The sequence below is a fragment of the Cuculus canorus genome, chromosome 15, assembly GCF_017976375.1.
Source record: "Cuculus canorus isolate bCucCan1 chromosome 15, bCucCan1.pri, whole genome shotgun sequence".
Taxonomy (NCBI): Eukaryota; Metazoa; Chordata; class Aves; order Cuculiformes; family Cuculidae; genus Cuculus; species Cuculus canorus.
In genome coordinates, this window is record NC_071415.1 from 704,334 (window position 1) to 731,913 (window position 27,580).

Here is a 27,580-nt window from a genome sequence, read left to right on the forward strand (position 1 = left end):
TCCCTCTTTTTCTTTCTTTCTTTCTTTCTTTCTTTCTTTCTTTCTTTCTTTCTTTCTTTCTTTCTTTCTTTCTTTCTTTCTTTCTTTCTTTCCCTCTTCTTTTCTCTGTTTTCTCTCTCATTTCCTTCTCCTTTCTCCCTCTCCTTTCTTCTTTATCATTTCTTCTGGCTTCTTTAGCCTTTCTTCTTCTTTCTCCTTCTCCTTCCTCCTTTCCTCTACTACTTCTCCTTCCTTCTTCTTCCTTCTTTCTTGTTTCTTCTCCTTTCTTCTTTATCCTTTCTTCTCATTCTTTCTTCTTTATCCTTTCTTCTCCTTCTTTCTTCTTTATCCTTTCTTCTTTTCCTTTCTCCTTCCTCCTTTCTTCTTCTCCTTCCTCCTTTCTGTTTCTCCTTTTTCTTTCTCCTTCTCCTTATTTCTTCTTTTCTCCTTTCTTCTTTTCTCTCTCCCTCTACACTTTGTAGAGCTTCAAGAACAACAAAACCCCTTCAAAAATCTCATTTCAAGCTTAGATTCCTTTCAGCATCACCTCCCGGCACCACAGTCGCCACAGAGGCCTTCCCCACCCCTGCATCCCATTCCCGCCCCTTCGTGCTCCAGGACGCGCCTCTCATTCAAACCCCTTTAATGCCTCGCCGCGCTCCGACCGTGTGACCGGGGGAGGGCCGGGCGCTTTCCCCTCTGTGCATGCGCATATACTTCCGGTCACGCGCCTCCCGTCAGCCAATGGGGACGCTCCTTCCACCCACCGAGCGCGTACCCGGAAGTCGCCACTAACGCCACTTCCGCGTTCGACTCTACCTCCGCGGGATGCGCTGAGACCCCCCCCCCCCCGCCCGCGGCGACACCGCCGCCACCACGAGGTGAGTGGGGAGAAACAGGGGACCCGTCCCGGTCTCCTGTGTCCCCGTCCTCCCGTGCTCATAAGCAGAGTTAAACCTCCGGTGTAGGGGAGAGGAGCATCTCCCGTGCTAGGCCGTGCTGGGGGAGTCGGGGTTGTCCAGCCTGGAGAAGAGAAGGCTCCGGAGAGACCCTGCAGCAGCCTGAAAGGGGCTGCAGGAAAGCTGGGGAGGAGCTCTTTATCAAGGAATGCAGGGAGAGGGTGAGAGGGGACGGTTTGAATTAGAAAGAATAGAGATTGAGGTGAGATCTTAAGGAGAAATATTTTCCTCTGAGAGTGGGGAGGCTCTGAGGTTGCCCAGAGAAGTGGTGGCTGCCCCATCCGTGGAGCTGTTAAAGGCCAGGTCGGATGGGGCTTTGGGCAGCCTGACCCGGTGGGAGGTGTCCCTGACCATGGCAGGGGTGGCACTGGATGATCTCTAAAGTCTCTTCCAACCCAAACTGTTCCGTGATTCTGTGATCCCTGGAGGTGTTCAAGGCCAGGTTGGATGGGGCTCTGAGCAACCTGATCCAGTGAGGGCTGTCCCTACCCGTGGCAAGGGGTGGAACTAGGTGGGCTTTGAGGTCCCTTCCAACCCAAACTATTCTGTGACTCTATGATTCTATAATTCTCTCATCCCTGGAGGTGTTCAAGGCCAGGTTGCATGGGGCTCTGAGCAACCTGATCCCGTGGGATGTGTCTCTGCCCATGGCAGCGGAGTGGAACTGGATGGGCTTGGAGGTCCCTTCCAACCTTCTATGAAAATAGCGTCTCCATTTCAAAATTCCTGCTTCTTTCTCTGTCCTGGTAGAGTGACCAGGGCTGACGTCACTGCCACCAGCATTGCTGTGTCTAGCCTGTGCCGTTTGCTTTCAACTATAGGCACTGAATTATTATAATCTCTTGCAGCAAGCTGATTAAATGCTTAAATATGTTTAGATTGGCGAGTTTGAAATTTGTTAGCCGGTATCTGTTGTGTTGTATCAAACCGTAGAATCATCAAGGTTGGAAAAGACATCAAAGATCATCAAGTCCAGTGTAGTTTATCCTGTTTTTATTGTGCTCCAGCACTTCCCTGTATCAGCCAGCCCATGCTAAGCTCCTCTGAACCTTGGCTGTGCATTCCAGCTCTTCCCTCCGTTTGTGAGAATTGTGTGGACCATTTGACACATCTATAGAGTCATTAAATATCTCTAATGCGAGGAGGAGCGTGTCAGCTCGGACCAAAGGCTTAGTGCTGCCTCTTTCTCTGTCCTGGCAGAATGACCAGGGCTGGCATCCCTGCCACCAGCATTGCTGTGTCCGGCCTGTGCTATTTGCTCTTGATAATAAGGCATCACATTGTTATAATCTCCTGCAGCAAGCTGCTTAAATGCTTAATTATGTTTAGACTGGTGAGTTTGAACTTTGTTAGCCTGCTTGGTGTCTGCTGTGTTGGAGTTTATCCTGGTATTGTTATGCCCCAGCACCTCACAGTATCAGCCAGTCTGTGCTGTGCTCCTCTGAACCTTGACCATGCATTCCACCTCTTCCCTCGTTCTGCCTCGTACGGTGAGAATGATATGAACGTGTCTGAGTGACCTTTTATCGACGCATACATTAAATACCTCTAATGTAAGCACAGCAGCTCAGGCTGAAGGCTTTCCAGGTGTGTGTTTTCCTGCCCCTATTGATTCTGTTGATCCCCAGTATCCTGAGCACCAAAGTAATGTTCTCGGGGGACTCGGTGCAGAGGAGGCCACGAAGTTGGGGAAGAGTTTCGAGGGGAAGCTGTTTGAGAAGCGGCTGAAGTCACTTGGTCTGTTCAGCCTGGAGAGGAGGAGAGTGAGGGGAGACCTCATCACGCTCTACAGCTTCCTCGCAAGGGGAGGAGAAGGAGGAGTGGGTGCTGAGCAATTCTCTCTGGTGACCAATGATAGGACCCAAGGGAATGGCAGGAAGATTCCAGGAGAGGGTTAGGTTGGATATTAGGAAGAAGTTCTTCCCCCAGAGGGTGGTGGAGTACTGGAACAGCTCCCCAGGGAAGCAGTGATGGTGCCAACCCTGACAACATCCCAGAAGCACTTGGAGAAGGCCCTCGGACACATGGTGTGACTGTTGGGGTTGTCCTGTGAAGGGACAGGAGTTGGATTCAATGATCTTGTGGGTGTCTTCCAACTCAGGACATTGTATGACTTTCCCCCCCTTGCAGTCGTTAAAATAAATTGGAAATGTTTGCCTGTCTCCAACCTGCATTCTGTTTTTAGCTGCCAACTTACAGACTTTATCTGCTATTTTATTCGTCTTTTGGCATTGTGCAACCTTTGTACAACTATGAGCAGCTTCAGATTTTGCTGTCCTGGAAATCTGTGCCCTATCCTAAAGAACCACCAATATTTGTTGCATTTGTGTTAATCTCTTCTCCCATGTACTTTTTATGAACCTGTAGAATGGAAAAAAACCTGAAATCTGTTTTTGCTATGGATTCACCTTAGGTTTCCTTCCTTTCTTTTAATCTGCCATAGACTCTTCTTACTTCAGCTGAGTTTCCTCAAAAACCTTTACGCTTCTGGTAGCTTTCTGGGAGTGTTAATGCGTGGTGGTTCTGTTAAATAAATCAGTTGGCTGTGTGAATAAATTCTAGTGGATTTCTTCACAGAATCATGGAACGGTTTGGGTTGGAAGGTACTTCAAAGCCCATTTATTTCCACCCCCCTGCCATGGGCAGGGACACCTCCCACTGGATCAGAGGCTCCAAGCCCCATCCGACCTGGCCTGGAACACCTCCAGGGATGGGGCAGCCACCACTGCTCTGGGCAACCTGTTCCAGAGCCTCGCTGTCTTAGAAGTGGGGTTCTTCTAAAAGAAGCTGGCGGCTTGCTCCCCCCATGTTGTAATTAGAGCATTAAATCGTCATTTACAAGGTAACGTTGGAGCTGCCTCACCTCTCCCCGTCAGTAGCAGTGATACCGGGAACTGCCTGGCACCGGGTTTCTAAAGTAGCTGGTTTTAATCTTGCAGTAGTTCTATATGTCTTGTAAGTTGGTGCTTTAATTAGTCTTTAAACAATTAAACAGACAGCAGCATATAAAGCTCTGTGCTAGGACGTTGCTTTGGTCTTTGAAGTGGCTGCTCTCGGCTAGTTCCTTGGTGTATGTAGAGTGAATTGACTTAACATGTTTGAGTAACTGGTAAGTGGCTGTCCTGGGAATCTCTCTCCAAACCTGTGCCATCTTAATTATTGATTCTTCTGAGATCTGGGCTGGCCTCTTGTGTCAGGAAACCTTGTGAGAACTGCCAGTGGATTCAGGAAAACTGTCTTCTGTAGTTGGGAGCTTAGAGAGCCTTTAACATGGATTGTCTATGTATTTTTGTTAGTGAAGTCTGGTACTTCTTTCCTGTCTGTGATTCCTTCCTACCTGGTAAGGATGGTCTTTATTTGCATGTGTGGGTGGGTTTCTTCATGGAGGGGAGTTTGGGGGGTATTTGGGCCAGTACAGTCTGATGAGTTGGTCAGTGAGTCAGTATCTTAGCCCATCGTCTGATGCAGGCTAGTCCTCCCACCCAGGAAGCCATCCTCTCTCTTCCTGACTCTTTTCCACATCTCTGCTCCCCACCCCAGCTGCTCCCATCATGATTTATGGTGTGAACAGGAGTGAGTGATGCTGCGGCTGCGAAGGCTGACTCTCGATGACAGCGTGACTGGAAATACCTGAGGAGTGAGGCGCGATTGGAAATACCTGAGGAGTGATAGGTACCAACCTGGGACTTCCGTGTGAGTGGCTGGCAGAGTTGATTCACACTAGTGAATCACACACACACTAGTGGCTCTGCCTTCCTGCTCATCCTGGGCTGGAAGCAGGAATTCCCTGCAGTGATGCTGTTACTGCTTTGTTCCTCTGACATTAGAAACAATTGTGCTAAGCTGTTCAGTGCAAGAGCACAGAAAGTTCTGTCTTATCTGAGCACCTCATCTAAAACTCAGAAGTGAAAAGCTATCTGAAATCCTTCTTGGAGTGGTATCGCTCCTGTCTTCCTGGGTGTGTAACCAGTCACAGCCTGTCTGATGGCTTCAGTGCAGGGTGTTGCACAAAGACTTAGAGCTTCATTTCTCACACAACATCCAGCACTAGCTTGTATTTTCTCCTTTTCGAGTTGCTCCTGTGGATGTAGGAGCAGGCACCTATGCCAGAATCCATTTAACGAGTCACTGGCCTGAAGCAGTCGCTGTGGGGTTCTGAGTCCAACCTGGGTGTCTCATGCTGGAAAACACCCCTGAGAAAGAAAACAAAAGGAAAAAGAGCCATGTTGGCTCAAATGTTAAATTCGGGTTCTTGGAGAGGGGCGAGTTTGGGGCGCTTGCCTACCAGCTAGGGAATGATGGTTCTTCCAGGCCTCTTTAAAGCATCTCGTTGGCAATCGGCTCTAAAAACTGGCTTGTTAGCATCTCCTGTAATGATGCAGGCAGAGGGATGGGATTTATCGACAGCTGCGTGTTGCTGCTTGGTAATGAGGACAGTGCCTAGGAAATGGAGGCAGGCTGGAATTCCCTCTCCGCGTGTTTGTAGTACACTCCGCTGAATTCCTGGCTGGTTTTTTAGTCAGTACATACATTTTCGGTGTAGCTGTTTATTCTCATTTGGCAATGGCAGCGGGCCTGCATGTATGATGAGTTGTTTGAGGTTGGGTTTTGTCTTCTGGAGGAACAGCTGCCTGTTGGAAACTTGCCGTGTGCGGCATTTGTGAGGTATTGGATCTCTCCTCTGGCGAGCTTCTTGTTGTAAATGTGCCTCTATTGTGACCCTTCGGCTTTAACTCCCCGCAGTGCTACTGTCACAAAGCAGATTTTCTCTTTGGCGTCTTAGCAAGAAAAGCTTTAACAGCAAAACCCTCTTAGAGATTCTTGTTTGGTGTTCCCGGAGGAATTGCTGTATCTGGGGCAGCAGGAAGCTGTGCCTTTTGCAGTACGCGTTAGAGGCACTCTATCGGGTACGAGCTCCCACAAAATCTACGGCTTCAGGAATGTACCTGGAGCTGCATGGCAAAAGCACAGCCTAGAAAGCCACTTGTGAGCGGAGCGTTAACGTTGCTGCTGCTGGACGGCTGGCAAGTCAGCCTTCAGGTGCGCGGTGGATCAGGGACACAAGTATCGAAGGATTTCACTAACAGTAAGTGCTTTCAATTCAACTAAATAACCTCCACTTGCTGTGTAGGTAGAACCACATTGTGCCTCCTGGTTTCTTAATATTCTTTTGCATTCTATTTCAAACCCTGATCCTTTGTGGCAGGAGGCCAGAGTGTTAATTACTGTGACTCTGTGGTTGTGGCTTTCAGACTTTCAGTCCTGTGGTGTGCACACCTCAGTCTGGGCATAACAGAGACTGAGTGCAGAGCTGGGGACAAGGAGCGAGTGTATTTCCTAGAATGATGTTTCCAGAATTTCAGAGCTGAGGAAAAATGGGCTGAGCAGCGCAGGGTGAGCCTTGGGAGGAAGGCTGGAAGCCAGGGTGGGTTTCCTTGCTTTCATGACTGTCCAAGTCCAATGTGCTCTGGCCAGGCTCTTGTAGATATTCCACACGAGGAGGGTTTCGTTTTCGATGTACTTGTTCAGTATTACGGGGAGTTTGATTTAGCAGGTAATACAGCAGCGTACGAAAGTCACAGCACAGGTGGAATATAGCAGTTGCAGTGCACAGCTGGATCCAGATCCAAACGGGGTGCTGCTGCTGCTCTCTCTGAGCTCACCATCACGGTGCTCGGTGTCCGCAGTCACCAGGAAGGAAGACAGGGATTGAAGTCAGCTCAGGCCCCTTGCCTTCTTCAGAATTTACTTTAATAATTGCCCAGTTCTTATACTCGGGCTCAGCTGTGTGTATGATCCCCCTCGCTGGGCAGGCCGGCTCAGAAGACGTTATGCTTTGTGGATCTCAGGGCACCTGGCGGTTCTCTGGTGCAGCTCTCTTATCTAAAGGTTACTCTCCAGTCGCTCTTGCGTCGAGATAAACTCAACTTTCCTCCTCAAGCTCACTGGTTTCTGCCCTCCTCCACTGCGGGGGGGTGCTGGTGGCGGATTTACTGGAGGAGAAAGTCCAGGTGCTACAAACTCCTATCTCCAGAGTGATGGCCCTGAGAGAAGCTCATCAGTGCCTGGGGTGCTTGGGAGGCAAGTGAGATTCACACAGCAGGGCTGGGCTAACGCACGTCTTCAGGAGGTGACACTGGGAGATGAGCAGGGGGAGCAGTTGAGGAGGACAGTTTTGTGCACAGAATGAGGCTGCTGCTGGAGAAGTTTAAAGACTGAGGAGCGCAAAGCCTTGAGCTTGTGCGTATCCCTATGTGACATGAGGTCCACGGGGAGCTCAAAGGCTCAGTGTTTGTGGACTGGTAGAAGTCACAGAAAAACACCTGGATCAAAAGACATTGTGGACTGTTGTGAAATAATACTGTCTAGCGCGACTGTCTCCAGCTGTATTGTTGCGTTATTGTCAGACCAAGGCACAAAAATCAGTCGTTTTGTCCTAGATTTCTCATTAAGTGTCTGACTGTCTCCAAACATCTGCTTCTGCTAATGTAGGGAATTAAGTGACTGCGGTTTTGGGCAGCGCTCCTGTTGGATGTAAAATGATGGATGGGAATGGAGGTGAAACGATCACCATTCTGAATTCCAAGCTTGATCAGTTTGCACAACATACGGGCAGTGAGGAGAATGTATCTTACGGGATTTGGATGTGGCTTGTCCCAAATGAAACAGCACAGGATAGGAATCATGAAGGAGCAGGAGTCTGAAATGGTAGTGGGGTTGGAACTAGATGGTCTTTAAGGTCCCTTCCAACTCAAACTATTGTTTGATTCTATGAAATAGAGTGTAACAAATACCACATAGAGGTAAACTCGTATTGCACGTGTAGCAGAGGTGAGTGTGTTGATGTAGGCAGCACGTTTAACACCCCAGCTTTCCTGTTTGGCGTTGGCTGCAGAAGACCTGGTCAGAGCTCAGGCAGGGGGAAGGGGATTCCTCCTCCCTGGCATTACGTGGGACTGTGGGCTTGCACAGCCTGATCTTAGTTGGGTTAAACCCCAATGGACCCTTCCAACCCAGTGTTATTATTCTATGACCAGACTTGAAGTAACACCTAGGATGTATCAAGCCAAGTATGTAAATATCTTTAAAAATCTGGCTTCTGTTGCTTTGATAATGTTGCCCTAAGTCCTAGAGGCACTCCTTTGAGATTCTTAGTAATGAGTTAATGATGTTTTCAAATCCAATTGCAATTTTATTGCATTAAATAAAAAGAACTTGGTAACAGGGGTGTCTGTGTGGAACATTCCCTGCAAGGCCAGTAACCTAAAAACGCAGTGAGCTTACAATGAAATGCAGAAGGGAAATCTTTGCTGCTTTTTTGGAATTAGACCTTTGGCTGGTTCTGATGGAATGGTTTCACGTAAATCAAATCCCCGGTGCCAGATGGCACAAGGCAGAGAGACTTGGAGGTGTGGAAACTCCTGCTGGTGCTCTCGAAGTGAAACTCCACAGACAATAGCAGAGTTCTGGGTTGGTGTGAGTGCCGTGCTGCTCAGTCACAGCTAACAGGCACCCGTCCTGCATTTTGAGTAGCTCTTAAAATTCTTCCTGAGCTTTGTTTGCCCCTCTTTATTTACAAGTGAGAGAGGACACCAGCTGTTATTAAAAGTTTTTTCCTTCAAAATCTAGTCGTGCTGGGATTTGAGGGCGGTCCACGCAGATGTTGCAAACAAGGATTTGGTGGCGACCGTGGAGGTGAGGTACCAGATGAAGGAAATCCAATTCTTGAACACTGTGTGTGTGAGCAAATCTTCCAGGGAGTATGTGCTGGTCGGTGTTTGTGCTGAGCAGATGGTCTGCTCATGTACAGTGAAATACAGCTACCGTCCAGATGTCTGTCGATGGAATGCTGGGTAGAAAGATGCAGCTGTAGGCAGAGGGACGTGACCTGACAGCCCGAGGAAAGGCCAGTTTGTGTGCCGCCTTTGCCAAGCAGGCTTCTTAAGCATCGCCTTAAGTTCCTCAGGCGTGGTCCATGCGCAGCGTGTACTTGATATTTGTCTGGAGGAACTTAATCCTTTCTTTCTGTGAAGCGACAGCAGATAATCCTTCTTAATGATCTAGCAGCAGCATGCCTGAAGAAAGTGCTTTGAATTCCAGAAGGTGAAAATCTTCAGTCCAAGTACATAGGGGTTGGCACTTTTCTGTGACGGAGGTGCCTGTGCTGCTGGAGTGGTTGGCGCTGTGTCCTTCCTGATCCACAGGATCGCTTATAAACCCCCCTAGCCTGCCAGTGCTTGTTTTCTTTAGTCTGTCTCACAAGGTTGTTTCTTTCTGTTCAGAATGAATTAATTTCAATTAGTTTTTCCATTGTAAAGTAATGGACTTTAGTCTGGATGTGTTTCTGCAAGTGAAGAGGGTTCCTTCATTGGTTCAAGGGTTCCTTGTTGTTTTTTGAGTGAACACTCAGTTTCAAGCCAATACACCCCTTACTGTAAGTCACATCCGTATGTGATTCTAGTTATTAGGCATTTAGCTTTGGACTTAGGTTAACTTGGTTTTATTCTGCTAGGAAATTCAGTGGTATTTATTGCTTGATGATAAAATATTGGGGGTTTTCATGAGCTTATCTGGATGGAAGTTGAAGTCGAAATAAAAATTCACAGAAATGACATTTTATGATTGTTCTTTGCTCAAATCCAGCTCATTTTCCCAGGATGCACGAGGCAGAAACTTTCTTAAAACATGTCTGGTAGTACTAAACAAGGGAGATCCTAACTTGTTGAACCACTTGGCCAGGCTTTTGTAGGTATGGAAGTGAGGGATTTTCCAAAGCGTTGAGGCAGCTGCCTGCCAAATTCTAGTACAAATCAGGCTTTATCTGCTGTGGGAGCACCCCAAGTGCTGCTTCTGTGAGTACCTCAGTTTCTCCAGGAATATGTTGTTGTGTAGATTTTCTTCACTCACAGGGATCTAAGAGGGAAAGGAAATACTCTGCTCTTGAGAAGAGCCTGAGTTGGGGTTTCTTAGCTGGGAAGCATCTAGTTCAAGTAAAGAAACTGGCTCTGCACCCAGTAGCTAATCTAAACTCAAACGAAACCTGCTCTTGCGCTATAGCACCTGCAGTGCAATGGTAGGAGTACATCAGTACCTGTGCTCGGCTGATTGTGTGAGCAGACCTTGAGTTTGTGGAGTCCCAGCTATCACCTGGGCTGATGCTGGCAGCTAAAGGCTTCTCTGCCTTTTGGACAGTTGTGAAATACTGTTCTTCAGCTCATTACAGCTTATGGGTGCCAAAGATTTATGACATTGTTTTGAAATAGTGAGTTTAGGCCATACAATGCGCTTTAATTTAAAATTACGTGTTAAAGTGGCTTATTTAGTAATGTACTTTTCATCCCACTTCCATTACTGCTGAACATTTTTAATGGTTATGGAACGGGTTCCTCTGCTGCCCAGTGCTCATAAGGCCATTTTGCTAGGTTTGTTTCAATAAAACCAGGTAGAGATGCTCAAAACCATTATTCTTTACTGTCATTTTTTTGAAATTAATTAGTTGTGTGTTGGTATCTGCAGTTTTTAGGGAGTAAAGGGAGTTAAATGCTCAATTTCTAGTTCTCCTCACTGCTAACTTTGGTATTTTGGAAGGGGGTGGCCTCAGAGCTCTTTCAGGTGTTTAACTGCCCAGTCTCTTCATAAGCATAAAATATTGGCTCATTTTTTAATCATTACAAGCAAGTTCTTCCCATTTTGACACAAGGGAGAAGTCCCCGTGCCCCCTGTGTGGAACGGTAATATCAGCCATGCCGCTTCCCAGATCTGGGAAAAAGATCTTAAATAAGGTAACTTCCCTTTGGGTGTCCGAAAACCACTGAGGAACAGCACGTGGCTCAGGTGTATGTTTTGCTTTGCACTATTTGCTCTCAAAGAGCAGAATTCGGTGCGTCTGTGTCGAAGCGGTGAGCAGAGCTGTGCCGCTCTCAACCCCAAAAGGCCCTTCTAACTTCCACTGAGCCCTGGGGCTGTGTTTAGCACTAATATTAACTTTTTAATGATTCCTTAATGCTTCCAAATGTATCTATTTTCCTCTAAAACCAAGCTGACTCTGAAAGTTATAGCCTGAGCACTCTGCCAGCTGGGGTTTGTGTTGGGGTGTCTGGTTGTGCTCATCGCTGCGTGGCACAGGCTGTGCAGAGCGATGGGACCTGAGACAGGGGTGCTCGCCTGGATATCTGTGCAGAGCCAGCAGCTGTCACCTGGGTTTGAAGGGAATCGAATGGCCTGAGATTTCATAGAATCGTGGAATGGTTTGGGCTGGAAGGGACCTCAAAGCCCATCCAGTTCCACCCCCTGCCATGGGCAGGGACGCCTCCCACTGGCTCAGGGGCTCCAAGCCCCATCCAACCTGGCCTGGAACACCTCCAGGGATGGGGCAGCCACCACTGCTCTGGGCAACCTGGGCCAGGGCCTCCCCACCCTCACAGCAAAACATTTCTCCCTAAGATCTCATCTCATCTCCTCTCAATCTCCCCTCTTTCAGCTTAAAACCGTTCCCCCTCTTCCCATCCCTGCGCTCCCTGATCCGGAGCCCCTCCCCAGCTTTCCTGGAGCCCCTTTCAGTACTGGAAGCTGCTGTAAGGTCTCCCCAGAGCCTTCTCTTCTCCAGGCTGAACAAGCCCAGCTCTCTCTTTCTTCTCTTTTGGCCATAGCAGCCACTGACCGCAACTCCTGCGGCAGCAGCGCCTGGCCAGGGAAGGAGGTGCGCAGGTCAGCTCTCCTAAAACCTCATGGCAGGAGGTGATGCCAGACGGGTGTCCCAAGTTTCCTTTAAATGTGCAAGAGCATCAGACCAGGTCACATATTGCCAAGCGGATGGAGCAGGTCCCTGCAAACACAACAGTGCTGTGACGCTGCTGTCTGAATTTGAGGGGAGGGGAATTACGCTGTTCAACAAAATGTGCATGGATTGTTCTTTTTTTTTTTTTTAAGGCTGGCTTCAGCTACAGGATAATGCATAATGCTTGCCTAGCTCTTTGAGAATATAGTGTTAAATAAACATGAACTAATCCCCACAAGAATGCCTCCTGTGCTGGCTCTGCCCCTCCGGCAGCAGCTGCTGGCGCAGTCTGCTCCCAGCCCCCTGCCTTTTCGACTCATTAGCAAAAGTAGGGCTCTATCGTGGTTGTGCCATTTATCTCTGATCCGAGAGGATTGACTGAGAAGAGGTGTTGCCTTCCAGGAGCATCGAAACTTCTCAAGAATAATAAACTGTATGAGCAAGAGCACTGCTGTTGCAAACCTGAGTGCCACTTAATGCCCACTGACAAAGCTTGGAGCTCTGCTGTTGCCAAAGCAGCTCTGGCTGTGTGCGCCTGCTCACTCTTCCCTCCTCTTTTCACTCCTGGGAAGCCTGTCTTATGCTACAAGCTTTTGTTGGCCTACAAACAAGTGTTTTGCTCTTGTCTTGTGATCTTACAGTGGGTCACTGCTTTGAAATGGCTCAGCAAAGGGTCCAGTAAGGGTGGGAGGAACGTTCTGCACATCAGATGCCTCCATCAGTAGCTGTGTGGATGCGCTAAGCCACAGCCAGGGATTGACATGGACCCACACAGCCACAGACAGGGAATAGTGTGGATCTGATCAGCCACAGCCAGGGAATCTGCACTTATGTCAGGGTCCTGTGAAGTAGAGCTGAGCCATGTTTGAAGGTCACCAGGGGGTGGTGGGTGGAGGAGAGCGTGTTCACTGCCACGAGGGCGTATAGACCCCCTCGGAGGGCTCAAGCCAATTCTAGGCATGTAAAATTAGTTCTAAAAACAGCAAGGAGTTTTGTGGCATTTTTAGGTGCTTAAAGTTGTTTTGAAACTATCATCTGGGCTGATTGTGAAAGCTGTAGGCTGCTCGGTAAATATGCAGCCACACTCCTGGAACAGGCAGTGAAATAACTCCGATTCCCTTCAAGGACCTCTTTGGAGAAAAACAAACAATCCTTATCAATATAGGGTTGCCTTCAGATGCCCTTCACAGGGAAATGTAGGATGAGACACTGGGAGGAAGATTGCATCTGGGAAGGATCCCTTGCTTGAAGAAGCTCTACCCATTCCATCTTTTTCCAGAACTACAGGAGAACATCCTTGGACCTCTGCTCTATTAAAGCATTTTGCCTTTCTTTCTGCCTGCATGGGAGAAGGGCTGGCAAAGATTTCTCTGAATTAATAGTGCACTTTTGTTGTATCCTTTCTCCTGTTGATATACTGGCTCTTTGACATGTTCCTGCTTGCACTCAAAGCACTGTTAGAATTCCCCCTCCATCCTGCGGAGATCCAGGCCAATGCAGTGCAGGGGATTTGTGCTGCTGTCCTGATGGATGGAGGTGTGAGAGCTCATGCTGCTCTAGTCCGTGCAAAGGAGTCAGAGTCGTACAACACGTGTTGCAGGAGAAAGCCAAGGGTGAAAGTTGTTTCTTGTTAGCAGTGCTAATTACCTCTCTTTCAGCACTGATGTTGAGTTCAAAGGACCCCGGCGTTTGGGGAGACTCTGCTCTCTGAACATCATGATGTGCAAGCTGGGAATTGCTCTCTGCCAGTTCATCCAGGGGAACTGCAGAAAAAAAAAGCTGGCTTTTGTGCCTTAGAGCAGCAATTTGGGGACAGAATATGGATTTTGTGGCTTAATCTGTTTTTTTCTTAGGGATACAGTGGAAGGGAACGTTTCCAGGTTTTTAGGAGTGCAGTCGCAGTGAGTTGTGTGCCGTCAAAAGATGGCAAACGGGGCTCATTGCTGTGCCTGCTCCTTTTGGGCGCCTTTGCCAGTTAGAGTCTGTTACGAGGTGATGTGGGTTTTGCATTGGAACTGCTCAGATGGCTTATCCAGTCCAGCGGGGAGCGTGTTTAAATCTGCTCCTTCTTGAGTCTCTGCACGTCAAAGCAAGAGCATAGCAGAGCTGAGCATCCTTTTCAACAGGAGGGCATACACAAGCGCTGCTGTGTGCTGCTTTCCCTTATAGCTCAGCATTTCAAACCCAAGATTTGAGCCTCTTAAAACTGGGAAAACAAAGCAAAACCAGCTTTATAAATGAAGGCTGGGTTTTTTTTAATTTGCATCCTGGTCTGGTTCTTTGACCTGGGACTTGGAGGGCTGGAGCAAGAGAGACAAAGCTGTGGATGGAGAACTGCAGGTGGCCGGCGAAAGGGAAGCGAGTCCTGCAGCTGCCCTGTCTCTGTGTGCCACATTTGCCCTGCGTGCTCAGTGTCTTGCGGAGGGCTTTGTCTTGCCTAAAGATCTGTTCTTCATTCAGGCGTCTGTGCTACAAATGCTTTTACAACCACTTTTGTTATTGCTTTTTACCCCTCTGGTACCTTGTTAAAAGAGGCTGAAGACATTGGAGTGAATGTCCCGTACATGGTTGGCATGTGACTGTGCTATGGTGAAAGAACAGGGTATCTTGGTATTTCTGTGTTTGAACACGCTCTGCTGGGCTGGAAAGCCAGCCCTGGTGGAGCTGTAGCACATAGGAACGAGGCAAAATGAAACTAGATCTCCTTTCACCGGGGTAACTTAAACAGAATTAACATTTTAAAGAATGTGAATCCTCTGCATGCTGGAGATGATGGGGTTGGGGAAGAGGACTTTATAAATGTTCTTCTGGCAGTGCTTCCTTTTTGAGCTGTTTGTTCAGTTGTGTTTTAACAACATGTTGGTCTTGCACAGGCATTTGAAGAGCCCCGTGCATCATAAGGCACACTTGGCACGTTGCTGGCTTGTTTAACGCAGCATCCTGAGCTCTTTTTGGAAGTGGTTGGTGCTCAGGTTAATGCTGCCAGTTTGCTTCATCTCCTTGGAAAACTCATTCTTCTGAGTACAAGAACATTATTGAGACTGAGAACCTCCTGCTGCCTTTGTGCAGATGCCCAACTTGAAGCTGAGAGTCAGAATCCGTGCTTCATCATTCCTAACGTGCTTTCTTTTCTTGCAGACGTGAATGACAGAGGAAGTGCCCCCGACTGCACTTACGGACGTAAACCTCCGTCTTCTCTGCCACGATGACATAGACACAGTGAAACAGCTCTGTGGCGACTGGTTCCCAATCGAGTATGTTTCTGGTTTGGGTGGGAGATGGCAGGGGTATAGAAAGAAGTGGTGTGAACCTGAAATGGTCCGGTTAAGAGCTGACACGGAGGGCTCTGCAGCCATCTGGATGGTTGTGAAAACAGCAGCAGGTTCTGAGTTGGGTGATGTTCTTGTTAATGGACCTTTGCTGCCTGTCCTGCACAGCCCTAAAGTCATCAGAGAGTTCCTGTATGCAGATTTTGGCAGAAAATGAGCTTTGTAATTAAAGGGGTGGATCAGCTTCTTGGGAAGACAGTGTGTGAGATGGTGGAAGGAGCACTCCTGCAGGAAAAGGGAAGGTCAGTTGTGTGGTGGAGTGTGTGCCAAGAAAGCACTTGGAGCTGAACCAGACTGACATGGAGCGACTGTTCTCAGGAATTGTCTTTCTGAGCGTCCCAGCAGGAGATGGAACAGTACGTGCCTGTGTACTCGGGGTCACGGTTGCTCCCAAAGCTCTGGCTTAAAACTGATCTCAGTCCCAGGGCAGCTTGTTTGGTAAATGCATGTGTCTGCACAAGCACAGGAATAAAGACCTTTTCTGGAAGACAGTGGTACCTTTCTGCCTTCAAGCATCCAAGGAAAACTACAGCTGTAGCCAAAAGATTCTTTTTCTTTGTTGTGAAGGTTTATAGAGGAGGTTAGCGGATTGTACTTAAGATTGCATAAAATGGAACAAACCAGCAAAAGCATTTGTAATATGTTGAATTTGTAGATTTCTTTTAAACACAAGGAGTGCTGAACTGCACTTTGAAAGGGAAACCAGTGTGTATTTCATTGCCGCAGAAGGGGGAGGAGAGCTGGAGGCTGGTGATGTGATTGTTTTTTTTGTACTAATATGCAGTATCTTTTTCACACGTGTATCAAATTAATGAGATCCTTACGCTCTTAGATGAGGGCAGATGGATCTTGCATTTAAAAATAACTTGCTAAAGATGGAAGTGAAAGCTCTGGGCAATGTAAAATGAAAGTTTGGTTGTCTTAGCAAGGCAGGAGGCCGTTACATGAGCAGCCTGCACTGCTGCTGAGATGCAATCAAAGGAAACCATGCAACCCAGTGGGGTACAGCAGCTGTTTGATGTTCATTAGCACCATTAACACCGGGAAAGGTGAATAACTTCCTAACCCAGATGCCATGGAATCAGCCAGATTAGTAGCATAGAAAGAGCTTTAGGCTGACATATGGCTGAGCTGCTTGGCTGTGTGTCTTTGCTGAAGACAGCCCTTTCCACGTTACAGCTTCCTTTCCTCATGCGTGAAATACACTGGCCTGCAGCTCCAGTGACTGGCCTGTAGGATGTTGCTGCCATTTCCAGTTGAGCAGCGTCTTGACTCTGTGTCACTGAACATTCCTGTTTTTCCTTCCTTCGCAGGTACCCTGACTCATGGTACCGAGATATCACTTCCAACAAGAAGTTCTTTTCCCTTGCAGCCACATATAGAGGCTCCATCGTGGGAATGATAGTGGCAGAGATCAAGAGCAGAACAAAGGTGCATAAAGAGGTACGCTACTAAACCATGCTTCAATATGAGACAGTCCACTTCCTGCTGTCGTTAACTGCGGTGGGACCTGCTCCAGGTAGTTTTTTCCATCTCCATCCATCTCTGTGGGAGAACAAACCTCTTCCTTTCTTATGTAGGGGCGGAACTTCCTTAGCTTGCCGAGTGAGTCACTCCTGTGACATCGTGCAGAAACTTGACTCAGTTCCTGTCCTGAACACAAAGCAGAGGGCACCAGTCTGCCGAAAGCTCAGGTTTCAGGGATAACAGAGCTTGGAGGCCAGGAGAGACAGCGCAGTGCTGCAGAGAGGTGAAGGAGAGGTAGTCTGGGAAAAGACCCCTGGGATAGTGTAGGGAAAACAGCGCAGGCAAGTGGGTTAAAAAACTCGGAGACAAAGCCGAGAGTGCCTGACTTTTAAAAGGGCATCAGTGTTATGATTAAACAATAATCTTAACATAGTAGCCGAGAGCAGGGAGTGGCATGAGTGGCACTTATGCTATCTGGCTTCACCTCTAAGCCAGTCATAGTCAGAAACTGCATCTTCGGCTCTACGAAAAGGGTCCTCTTCCCGCTAACCTGAAAGCCAGGGGCTCATTCAGACCAAGCCTGTACGACATACTCTTTTCCTCTGCAGTAGTGCAGAGATCTCCAGTTGACGCAAAGCTCCGACTGAGCATGCAGGCAATAAAGACCGTTGCTGGACTGATCTAGACACTGATGTGTAACTCCACAATTGGCACTTTGAATCCTTCCTGGTAAAGGATGAAAATGTGTTCTGTCCCTCAGCCCACAGATAATGTATATACTGAGGAAACATCAGGATTTGTGTTTTCCATCTAAGAAATGAAATAAAAGTAGGAATAACCCTTAAGTGATCACACTTGGTTTTTTTAACTCCACATCACCTTTCCAGAAGCTTCAGCTAAGGCTGTTCAGTGAGAAGTTGCCTGCTATAGCCTTGTTTTCACATGTTCCAGTAGGGAATTCTTCCCTTCTCCTGTGCTTCCCCAGGTATCCTTTAAATAACTTGTCCTATCTCTACTCAGGATGGAGACATCCTAGCTTCCAATTTTCCTGTGGACACTCAAGTTGCTTACATCCTAAGCCTTGGCGTGGTGAAGGAGTTCAGAAAACATGGAATAGGTAAGATGCTGCTAGGTGACAATTCTGTTGCTGTCATTTGCCACGTGTGGTTAATGCGCATGGCTGGAGGAGCTCCAACGCTTCACCACAACACTCTTTTGAGAGAAGCCTGTCAGTGGCTTGTACCAGCGATTGGGAAAGTGATGCACTCGTATCCCCTTCTCGATGTTGATGCAAGTGCTCTGAGATGTTTTTACCGGTGTAGGCACAACACAACGTACACGTTTCCAAACTGCATGGGGCTTTGTCAGGCTTGTTCCCAGGCAGCAGCTGAGCACACCAAGAACTCGCTCTGCTGCTGCTGAGGCTGATTGAAGCACTAGGACTTCACCCTGGACCAGGGTTTGAAGCAATTTTCTTTCATGGATATCAGAAGCCTGGTCCCTAAGGCAGAAAATCCAGCCGCTTTTGACCTTTCAGCTTCAACAGATAGAACAAACACTTAGAAAAAGTCAAATGGAACTGGAAAAAGTGTAATTTGGACCTGAGTAAATCTGTCAAATGCGTCTAAGAGTCAGCTCTGAATGCCTGCAGCAGCACAGAGCATTTTTGCAGCCATTTGACAATCCTGCAGTCAGAAGAGCTTACCTCCATTTTGAGCAGGATGTGTTTTGTCACCACATCAGTGCCCCTGGTGCAATTTGAAGCATGATCTGTATCTTTGATTTGGCAAAGGAAATAGGCAAGGTTTGGCTGCATCATTCAGTGCTCCACATCTGGAGTCTCTTCTGTGGATACAGGTGTATAACTTGTCTTCCGTAAGTCCTCCTTTCTTCCCCAGACATGTTTGGAAGGATGCACACTGATAGGATACATAAAGAAATGACCGGCAGAGTCCTCAGGGGGAGCAAGCACTGTGTTTAAAACTTGCATTGAAATGCTACTGCAGATAAATGCTCTGCACAGAGAAGAAAATACTTGCATAAAGAAAGTGGTAAAGGGGTCTTCTCTTCTGTAAAATTGTGGTGGTTTGAGTCTCCTTTCAGTTTTTAAGTCCTATTTATCTTTACCAACTCCATCTTGCTGGTATTTTCTCCTTTCAGAATCAGTATTTCCTGTGTCCATTACGTGTACACAGCACATTGCTCCGCTCTCAAAAACCTTGGACTTGTACCTGTAGCAGAACAACCTAGAGAAGCTGCTGCCTTTTCTAAGACCTTTCTCTTGAGAGCTTTTCTACTTGTGTTTGAAGCTGAAGTCTTTCATGCTGGAGGTTTTTCACCAGGCATATTTTTAAGCATTAAAGCTCTGGTTTTTATCTGGCAGACATTAAAGGGCTTTGGTTTCTAGTTCTCTGCTATTCTTAAACCAGAAGGCAGGTGGATTCTGTGAGATGGAAAAGCAGAATATCCCTAACAAAATTAAACCGCTCTCCTGTTGATGTCTCTCGGGTCTTTTTGTGCACTAAGTGTCGAGGCACCATGAAGTTGGCGCTGCTGACTTCTGCTCTGAAATCCTGTGGGTCTTGTTGAAAGTCCACATGCCCTGAGGATCGTGAAACAGCAGCATAAACCTCATCTGTATGTTCATATGAGCTACTTCTTTAGCCTGGTGTTACCACACCTGGTGGTAACCTGCAGGTTCTGCTGGGTCCTCCATGAGGTGGTTTGGATGCACCTCCAGGTCTTGTCTCTCAGGGCCGGAGTATCCGCTGTGCCATGCTCTGGTTTCTTCTGCTGACTCTAGTGGCTGCGGCACTGCCAGGTTGAGTGAGGCTATGCCTCAGCTCCCTCCCTTAGTAGGGATCTTAAAATCCTGCCTGTTCCTGGATTTTGAGTTCAGCAGACACAATGCAATAATCTCTTTATGGAGTCCTGGTTTGACACTCTGCTGTTTTAAATGGCTGTAAAATAAAGCAGTGTGATGGAGCCGATAGCATCGAAAATTACCCACAGCCCTTCCCCAAAGCTGAGGCTGTGTGGCTGGGAACGGGCGGGACTGGCAGTTCCCTTTTCTGCCTCATCTTTTTGGTTGTTGAATCAGAAGTTTGCAGCTATGTGAAGTCATGCTCTGAGATGAGGTTCATATTAAAACCGTGTTGCCCAGTCCTGTTAAATTATTCACCGGGATCTGTGGGAGCTGAGTGGGATCTGGGGCCTTCGAGCGATTGCTTAGAAGCTGGGTGGAGGAGATCTCACGTGGGACCTACGAGCTGTTGTGCTGTCCCTGAGAAGGCAGCTGCACGGTGTTATTCTGCTGTTCTTCCCTTCGACAGGTTCGCTCTTGCTTGAAAGTTTGAAAGAACATATATCGACGACTGCCCAGGATCACTGCAAAGCCATCTACCTGCACGTCCTCACCACTAACAACACAGCAATAAACTTCTATGAAAACAGAGACTTTAAACAGCACCACTATCTTCCCTATTATTATTCCATCAGAGGGGTCCTCAAAGATGGTTTTACCTACGTCCTGTACATCAACGGCGGACACCCACCCTGGACAATCTTATATCCTTTACCTTCAGCCCAATTAGCAGCAGAGCACGCTAAGCAGGCACCAAACAGTATTTTGGGTTAAAAAGAGCAATCCAGTAAATTGTGACCTGGCTGGGGACCGATGCCTGCTCAGATAAGAGTTTAATCTGGCGCGGGAAGGAAGGCGACGTTAGAGGGATTTGACGGGGACCCGTTTGTGCCCACACTTCCCCCTACTCCTCTGGGAACAGGAAGGCAGCATAGGATGATACATTAAATTCTAAGTTGGAGCAAGTTTGATGCCAGTGATAGTGAATGCTGGCATTAAGTGAGAGTGCTAGGTGTGCTCTGGCTTGTGTGGTGCGGGATTTGCCCAGCAGCACGGCAGAGAAGCCCTGGGTCTCGTTTCCTGTGGCCCAGGATCCCCTGTAGCCCTGCCCGGCCTGAATCTCAGCAGGCTGCTCTCAGTCTGACTTGGGCAGTTTCTTTCATTTCAGGTCATTTGATGCTGGAGAAGAAATTTGATCTCTCCCAGGTGTAGCTGGTTGGTCCAAACCTCTCCAGGCAGTTGGGATTGCAGTCCCCACAGGAACCTGTTGTGGAGTGCAGAGGACACGCAGCTGCTTAGAGGAGGCATTTCCCACACAAGCTGGAGGCAGCACTCCCCAAATCGCCTTTGTTTATGAGGCAAAGTAGACCTGCTTTTGATAGAAAGGAGCAGACAGTTAATACAACAGTCTGCTCTGAGCACTCAACTTCTGTCTTCAGTTACAGTGCAAGTGTCACTGTCCTTAACTGATGGCCACTGACTACCTACAGCACATTGGATCGACGCTCGCCAGCCTGAGCCCGTGTTCGATTCCCCAGAGGATATACCGACAAGCCCAGAGCCTTCTCTGCAGCCTTCTGCCCTGGTCTGGCATTTCTGCCAAGAGCGGCATTGAATACAGCCGGACGATGTGACTGGAGCGGAAGATGTACAGAACGCAAAGGCAGGTACCTGGGAGAAAGCTCCTTGCTCTGCCCGAGGCCGCGGCTCCTTGCTCTGCCCGAGGCTGGGCGTGATGCGGAGCCATTGCCCCACGGCCGCTGTCCTGGGGCAGCAGGGAGCGTGCGAGGGCGGCCCACGGCGCAGCTCTGCTGCAGGGCAAGCTGCCGCCTAAGGTGCCTGGGGCACCGCTCCCAACTCCTGTTGGTTTCGTCTGAAGGAAATTTGAACTGTGATCTTGAAAACTAGAGGCCGGAGCCTGACAGCAGATCGAACCTGTTCCTGCTCTCCTTTTCTCAGCTGTCAGATGAGCTCCCCAGAGTCACTGCGCCCTCGCTTTTTCCCCAGCTCAATGTCCCGCTGCAGTAATTCGTAGCCGGTTTGCTGTGAGTGTGTTGCAGGTCTCTGAGGACAGGGGGTTCCCCAGTACGCTTGAAGAGACCCTTAACACCTGGTCCCTAAGTCAGCTGCCTCTTCTCTTTCCACAGGATTGTTCTTCCTTCCATCTCCTGAACCATCCGGCTCTGCACCGATTCCAGCTCTTGGTCAGTGACCCGGCGGCCCCTGGAGCAACTCCCTGTTCCTCAGGCTGACTGAGACTTGGCAGGACTTCCCACTTGCTGGGCCGCAGCCCTGCCTTCCCCCGAGGCCTGGAGCCGGCGAGCGCTGCCCGGGCGGGCCTGGCTGTCCTGCGAAGTGGCCGTGCCGCAGCCGAGAGCCCTTCGTGTCACCGGTCTGTGTGCATGTTGCACTGTCCCCGCCACTTCCTTTGCCTCCGGTTTGCTCCTATTCCTACACATGATGTCAGGAGGTTCCACTGCCGCTCCCACACCGTGGCTGCTGAAAGCAGCACAAATGAGGTAATGAATCCGTTAATGAGACCATGTTAACGAGCTGCAAGCGCCTTGGCAGAATATACAGTCCTGCCCTTGTTGCCTGGGAAGGGGAAGCTGGGCGAGGGGAAGCAGGGAGCAAGGATCGTGGCGGGGTCCTGCCAAGTCAGCTGCTGCCGCTGGTGTGTCCTGTGGGGAACTTCCAGGGAGGGAAACTGCCTCGCATGAGAAACCACCCAACCCCAGGCCTCTGGAGTGACTTAAAAAGCAGCATTTAATTCAGAATGCATCAAGTAGAAGGCAGGGAATGAAATTGCTATTTCATAGTGAAATATATAAATATTATACTGTATAGATCTCTGCCTTTGTCCAAGTTGGAACGCAGCTGGGGAGGGAAGGAGGGGTTGTAGAGCCATTGCGGCAGCCAGAGTACGGTCCAGAGCCCTTCTCTCCTGCCTCCCTCAGTGTGGGATTGCAGGATCTTCAGGGATGAGCTCTATGCCCACATTGCAACAGCTTTTCCTTGCGGAAGGGAAGCTCCCTCACAGCTCACCAGCGTGCTTCGGCCTGGAGGCAGCACCGCAGGGCTGCGCTGGTGGACAGCCAGAAGCCTCCTAGCCTGCCTGCGGGATGCAGGGGATGCGTCCAGCCTGCCGGGAAGCCCTGGTGAGCCCATGGGCTGCAGCCAGGCCAGGGCCTTTCCTGTGCCTTGGAGCAGCTGGGGTGAGCGCTTTGGTTTTGGGGGTGGGGGTCAGCAGCTCACCCAGCCTGGATTGGAGGTGCAGGTATCACTACCAGGGTCTGACTGAATCTCCCTTCCCTGGCTGAGGCTCTTTCCCCGCTTGGCACCTCATTCCTGTCTCATTTTGAAACTGGAATTTGAGCAAAGGAGGTTGAAGCCGCAGCCTGGCGTGGCTGTGCCGGCAGGGCCTGGAGACACGACCCAGGTCAGGCTTAGACTCAGAATTCTGAGAAAGCAGAGGAAGCTCTTGCAAAGCCCTTGCAGTGTCTGTGAGGCCCAGAGGTGGGTGTTAATGAATAAAAAAGGGTGCAGCAGGTGAGCGTGCTGTGCGTGGTGCCAGGCTGCTTCCCGAGAACGGTGACTGGGACCAGCACCCCACTCTGCCCATGGCTGCCAGCACTGTGCACGCCCCTCCCGTGCCATGGAGCCAGCTGGCTTCTTCACCGCGGCTCCGGCTGCTGCCACCACGCCAGGCTGGCAAAGCCTTTGGCTGTGCTCCCCTGCCAGCCCGTGGGCAGCAGGTGCTGCTGTAGCTTTGCCCACGCAGCACTTGGGAAGGCATTGGCGCTCCCCACTGTCCCCCCTCCCTGCCCCAGCGCTTTCCCAGGGCAGACCTGGCGCACCCTTCCAGCCCCGTTAGCACCGTTTGTTAGTTGGCGCATTTTTTTTTTGCTTATCTGCTTTTTACTTAAGCCCCTCTACGGGTTCATGAGTTTCTTTAGTAACTCGCCCCCTGCTTTTCCTCGGCAGTTCCTTTCTCTGGACCAGACTCTCTCTCTCCTGGTTGCCTGAGCTGATGCTCCCCCATTCCCCACCCTTCCCCACACAGCGCAGCGGCCCCTGAGTGGAGTTGCACCAGGTCTGCGCGTCCTCCTGCCGCCCCATCCTCCGCGGCGTCGGCCATGTCCCTACCTCCCCACCCCTTATTTATGAAAGAACATTGTGCTGCCACCCTCAGCCCCCAAATGTCTTCCATTAAACCAAACGTCTTTTCCAAGTCCCGGGTTGCTCTGCGCAGGAGTTTGCTGCTAATGGGCTGCTGGAGCACCTTCACCCGACCTTGTGCTGTGCCACGCTGCGATGCCATGCACAGCGGCCCCTCTTCAGCAGGACTGGCTCCAGCGGGGAGCTGCGCCAGGCCAGGGAGCAGCTCCTCCAGCGCAGAGGAGCCGCGCAGGGCTTTGGGTGAGAGGAGGATGGAACTGAGGCTCAGTTCAAACACCTCTCCCTGCAGAGACCAGGGCCCTGCAGGGTGGCTGCGGTGTGGACAGGACAAAAGCCCCACACGCACAGCCCGCACCCAGGGTGCTCCCACACCTGCAGCGGAGCAGCCGGCTTCTCCCAGGCCCCTGCTTAATTCCTTGGATGCGGGAGCCATTTTAGGGTAATCCAGCGGCCAAAGCTTAACATGGCTTTGCGTCGGTGCAGCCCACGCCCCAGCTTCCCCCAGCCGAGGGGCTGCGCTTCCGCTGCACCTCCAGCCTGCGGATAACAGAGAGTACTGCCCGGCTTAGCGCAGGCTCCGCACCAGCGGGCAAGAACAATCCTGACTACCACGCATTCAGCAAAGCCATTTATTCCACCTTCCTGCTCCCACAGATCTCCAGGTAGAAACCCACATGAGCACGCCCCAGAGGGAATTCACGGCACACCGGGAGCGCGGCCGCACCACTGCCGGCACAGGGGACCCTTCTGACGCTGGCAGAGGTGCTCACCCCGCAGCCCCGTCCCCTCAGCTGTGCCCACTACACGCTCAGCCACGACCAAATCAACACAGGGCATTTAAAAATAAAGACATTTTGTTCCTTAAAAATGAAAGGGGGACCCAACGGCCGCAGTGTCCCTGAAATCAAAGCGTAATTGTGGGGCTTCGGCACCCTCACGTAAGCACATGAACACTCTGCAGGGGCTGTGCAGGCTGACCTGGGAAGCTCGCTAGAGTTTAATGGCCATAAAAATACATAGCTGTCCCCTGCTTTGGACAAACCCAAACCCTCCCGGCCGGGCGGTTGGAATCGCGTGGGCAGCAACACGGCCAGCAACGGGTCGGAAAGTTAAAGTCTCTAATCTCACCCACTTTTAATCAAGCGCAAACGCGGTGGCATCACTCCATCGCCTCGGCCACCGCCTGCTCTGCCACCGCGTCTGCCCCCAGCCCCATCGGCTGCTCAGCCTCGGCCACTGGCATAGCTGCCAGCTGGTCCCCTGCAGCCCCACTATCCAGCCCTGCCAGTGACTGCTCTGCCGCCTCGGCCGCTGCCTGCGCAGCCGCCTGGTGCTCTGCCCTATCTGCATATTCATTGCCTGATTTCGCAGCCACCGCCAGCTCGTTTGCTGACCTAACAGCAGATGCGTTTCCCATCGCCCCTGCGCCATGGTCGATGGCCGGCTTCTTCGGCTTCTGAGTGGCCGCCACCGCCTCGGCCAGCTTCTCCTCAGGCACCATGTTCAAGATCTTCAGGGCAAAGAGCAGCTGGAATTTGGCGGTTCCGACAAAGGAGTTGCCCAGGAAGTTGGGCAGCCCGCCCATGCGGTCCTTCTGGGTGTAGAGGGGGACACGGACCATGCCCATCACCTGCAACGGGACAGAGCGCAGATCAGCGGAGGCCTCGGCAGCACCGGCCCCCCCGCCCCACCCTCTGCCCCCCACCATCCTCTGCCCCTCCCCATCCCTTGCCCCCCTCCCCCCACCCTCTGCCCCCCCACTTGCCCACCCCCCACAAGCCCACGGCCCAGGCTCCCCCCGGCTGCCAGGCCCTGCCCTTCCCTTCCGCCCCACTCCACCCCCACCCTCAGCCCTTTCCCGGCCCTTCCCCGAGCCCCTGCGCTCCCTGCCCGGCCCAGCCCCGGCTCCGTTGCCCCTCCTGCCCCGTTGGGGGGATCCCGCTGCCCCAGGCCGCTACGGGGAGTCCCGCTTCCCCCTCCGCACCCTGCCCTGCCTGGGGACACCACAGCTTACCCCCACGTCTCCCTCAACCACGCCACACCCCAGGGCCAACTGCCTCCACTCACGCAGCTGCCGAAACCTGCGGAGCGCCTCGGGGAGACCCTAGCTCTCGCCTCTACCCCGGGGGCGTCAGCCGGACCCAGCTATCCGGGAGGAAGGCTGCCTCCCGCGCTGCCTCCGTGCAAGCCGGGGAGAACTGGGGTTAGAGCAAGACGTCACCACACCGAGGGTCGCCATTCCGGTCCAGGTTACTCAGCCCAGGCAGGGGGAGATGCCCACCAGATGCCAGACGGACCTCGCCCACGTCCTGAGCCCGAGCGGGCAAACAGGGCTCTTCCCTAGGTGGGCGGTCGCCGGGAAAGGCCGGAGCTGGAGCTCGCTACGCTCCGGAGCCCGAGACACAACCCCGGCCATCGGCCAGACCTCCTAACGCCGGCGCCACGGGTGCGGTGCGCCCCGGCAGCTCGACCTGCGGTGCATTCCCCCGCCGGGCTGCGAGGGCAGCCGGGCAGAGGCGGGAGGGAAGCTTCGCCTTCCCCGGGGACTAAGGCTGGGAGCGCGACGCGGCCCCTCTCTGGATGTCCCACCTCCATCCCGTGGTCTCGGGAATGCACCGCGCTGATCTCGATGGTGTGCAGCTCCTCCAGGGTCAGCTGCCTGGCGTAGAAGTGTGCCACCACGCGATGTGGCCCCTCTGTCAGGTGCGAGCACAGATAATCTGCTTCCGTCAGGCGCACGCAGCCCAAACCCAAGCCCAGCACCCGATTCAGACCGTCCTCCAGGGACCAGTAACGGCGATCCACGAACCCCCCGGGAAAGCCCAGCAGTCCGTCAAACCGCATCTGCATCTGCAATAAGAGCCGCACGGCGTTAATGGGGCCGGGGGGGGCTCGAAGGGGCGGGGACGCCCTACCAAGCTCCAGCGCATCCGGTACCGCTCCACACCGCCTCGGGACCCGCCGCCTCGGCCGAGACTGACGCTACCGCCTCTACACGGGGCCCCCGGGATCTACACGAGGCCTCCAGGCCCAGCCCGGTACCCCAAGGCCTATACCGGTGCCCCCAAGGCCCATCCCTGTGCATCCAAGGCCCAGGTACGCCCAGGCCCTGCACGAGACCCCAAGGCCCGGCCCGGTGTCCCCAAGGCTTATCCCGGTGGCCACAAGGCCCTGCACGATGCCTCCAAGAACCAGCCCGGCCCTCCCAAGGCCCAGCCAGGTACCCTAGGCCCATCCCGGTGGCCCACAAGGCCCAATCCGGTGGCCCACAAGGCCCAGCCCGGTGGCCCACAAGGCCCATCCTGGCGCCTCCGAGCCCATCCCGGTGGCCCACAAGGCCCATCCCGGCGCCCCCAGGCCCATCCCGGTGGCCCACAAGGCCCATCCCGGCGCCCCCAGGCCCATCCCAGTGGCCCACAAGGCCCATCCCGGTGCCCCCGAGCCCATCCCGGTGCCCCCAGGCCCATCCCGGTACCTCCAGGCCCATCTCACCAGCACGGCGTAGCGCAGCGGGATGCGGCCGAAGAGCATGCCCGGGTTGGGCGCGTAGAGCATGGCGTGGCATGAGTGGCTCCATCCCGGCCCCAGCCTCATGGCCTCGTACCGCGTCAGCGGTTTCAGCTCGGGGATGCCCGGAACCCCCAGCGTCGGCAGCGGCGGCAGCGCCCCCGCGGGCAGCGCCCCCATGGCCGCCATCGCCCCCATGGCCGCCATCGCCTCGCCGCCCGGCCGGCCGCCCCCGCGCTGCGCATGCGCCGAGTGAGGGGGCGGGACCGGGGTAGCGCCGGCCAATCGCGACGAGACGCCCGACAACAGACCAATCAGAGCGAGGCCCCGCCCACCAAGGGTAGGCGCGCGGCCAATCAGAGAGGTCCCACGCACTGAGGGGCGGTGGACGGCCAATCGGAGGGCGTGCTGCTGCCCGCCTCGCGCGCCATATACGGAAACGGCCAGTGCCAATGAGATCAAAGGGGGGGGAAACAAATGGAGGGTGGGGAAGCTCGCCGAAAGGCACAATGGGAAGGAA

The 27,580-nt window shown here is 51.8% G+C and overlaps 2 protein-coding genes across 4 annotated transcripts; one reads left to right on the plus strand and one right to left on the minus strand.

The window, feature by feature from the left end:
• The first annotated feature begins 502 nt into the window (after positions 1–502).
• Positions 503–24,011, plus strand: NAA60 (N-alpha-acetyltransferase 60, NatF catalytic subunit). 3 transcript variants are annotated; one of them, XM_054080676.1, is made up of 7 exons: positions 503–860; positions 14,854–14,969; positions 16,358–16,487; positions 17,532–17,628; positions 19,844–20,078; positions 20,852–21,041; positions 21,522–24,011. In XM_054080676.1, exons 2-6 carry the CDS (start codon positions 14,860–14,862, stop codon positions 21,006–21,008), a joined length of 729 nt encoding a protein of 242 aa, XP_053936651.1. In that variant the 5' UTR covers positions 503–860; positions 14,854–14,859; the 3' UTR covers positions 21,009–21,041; positions 21,522–24,011. The 3 variants fall into 3 exon arrangements, with proteins under 3 accessions (XP_053936651.1, XP_053936649.1, XP_053936650.1); XM_054080674.1 differs by having other exon boundaries at positions 644–860; positions 20,852–21,037; XM_054080675.1 differs by lacking the exon at positions 503–860 and adding an exon at positions 5,755–6,024 and having other exon boundaries at positions 20,852–21,037.
• Positions 24,012–24,219: 208 nt separating this feature from the next.
• Positions 24,220–27,314, minus strand: NUDT16L1 (nudix hydrolase 16 like 1). Its single transcript, XM_054080673.1, has 3 exons — positions 27,046–27,314; positions 26,143–26,403; positions 24,220–25,183 (listed from the first exon to the last, which is right to left on the minus strand). The coding sequence occupies exons 1-3, from the start codon at positions 27,265–27,267 to the stop codon at positions 24,713–24,715; spliced, it is 954 nt and encodes a 317-aa protein (XP_053936648.1). The 5' UTR covers positions 27,268–27,314; the 3' UTR covers positions 24,220–24,712.
• Positions 27,315–27,580: the final 266 nt, after the last annotated feature.

Excerpts from the sequence above, each read along its gene's own strand:
- NAA60 (XM_054080676.1), top strand. The coding sequence starts at position 14,860 with ATGACAGAGGAAGTGCCCCCGACTGCACTTACGGACGTAAACCTCCGT. Across the intron at positions 16,488-17,531 it reads GAACAAAGGTGCATAAAGAG|GATGGAGACATCCTAGCTTC; the intron begins GTACGCTACTAA and ends ATCTCTACTCAG. Across the intron at positions 17,629-19,843 it reads GTTCAGAAAACATGGAATAG|GTTCGCTCTTGCTTGAAAGT; the intron begins GTAAGATGCTGC and ends TCCCTTCGACAG.
- NUDT16L1 (XM_054080673.1), bottom strand. The coding sequence starts at position 27,267 with ATGGCGGCCATGGGGGCGATGGCGGCCATGGGGGCGCTGCCCGCGGGG. Across the intron at positions 26,404-27,045 it reads CGCTGCGCTACGCCGTGCTG|ATGCAGATGCGGTTTGACGG; the intron begins GTGAGATGGGCC and ends CTCTTATTGCAG. Across the intron at positions 25,184-26,142 it reads CCCGAGACCACGGGATGGAG|GTGATGGGCATGGTCCGTGT; the intron begins GTGGGACATCCA and ends GTCCCGTTGCAG.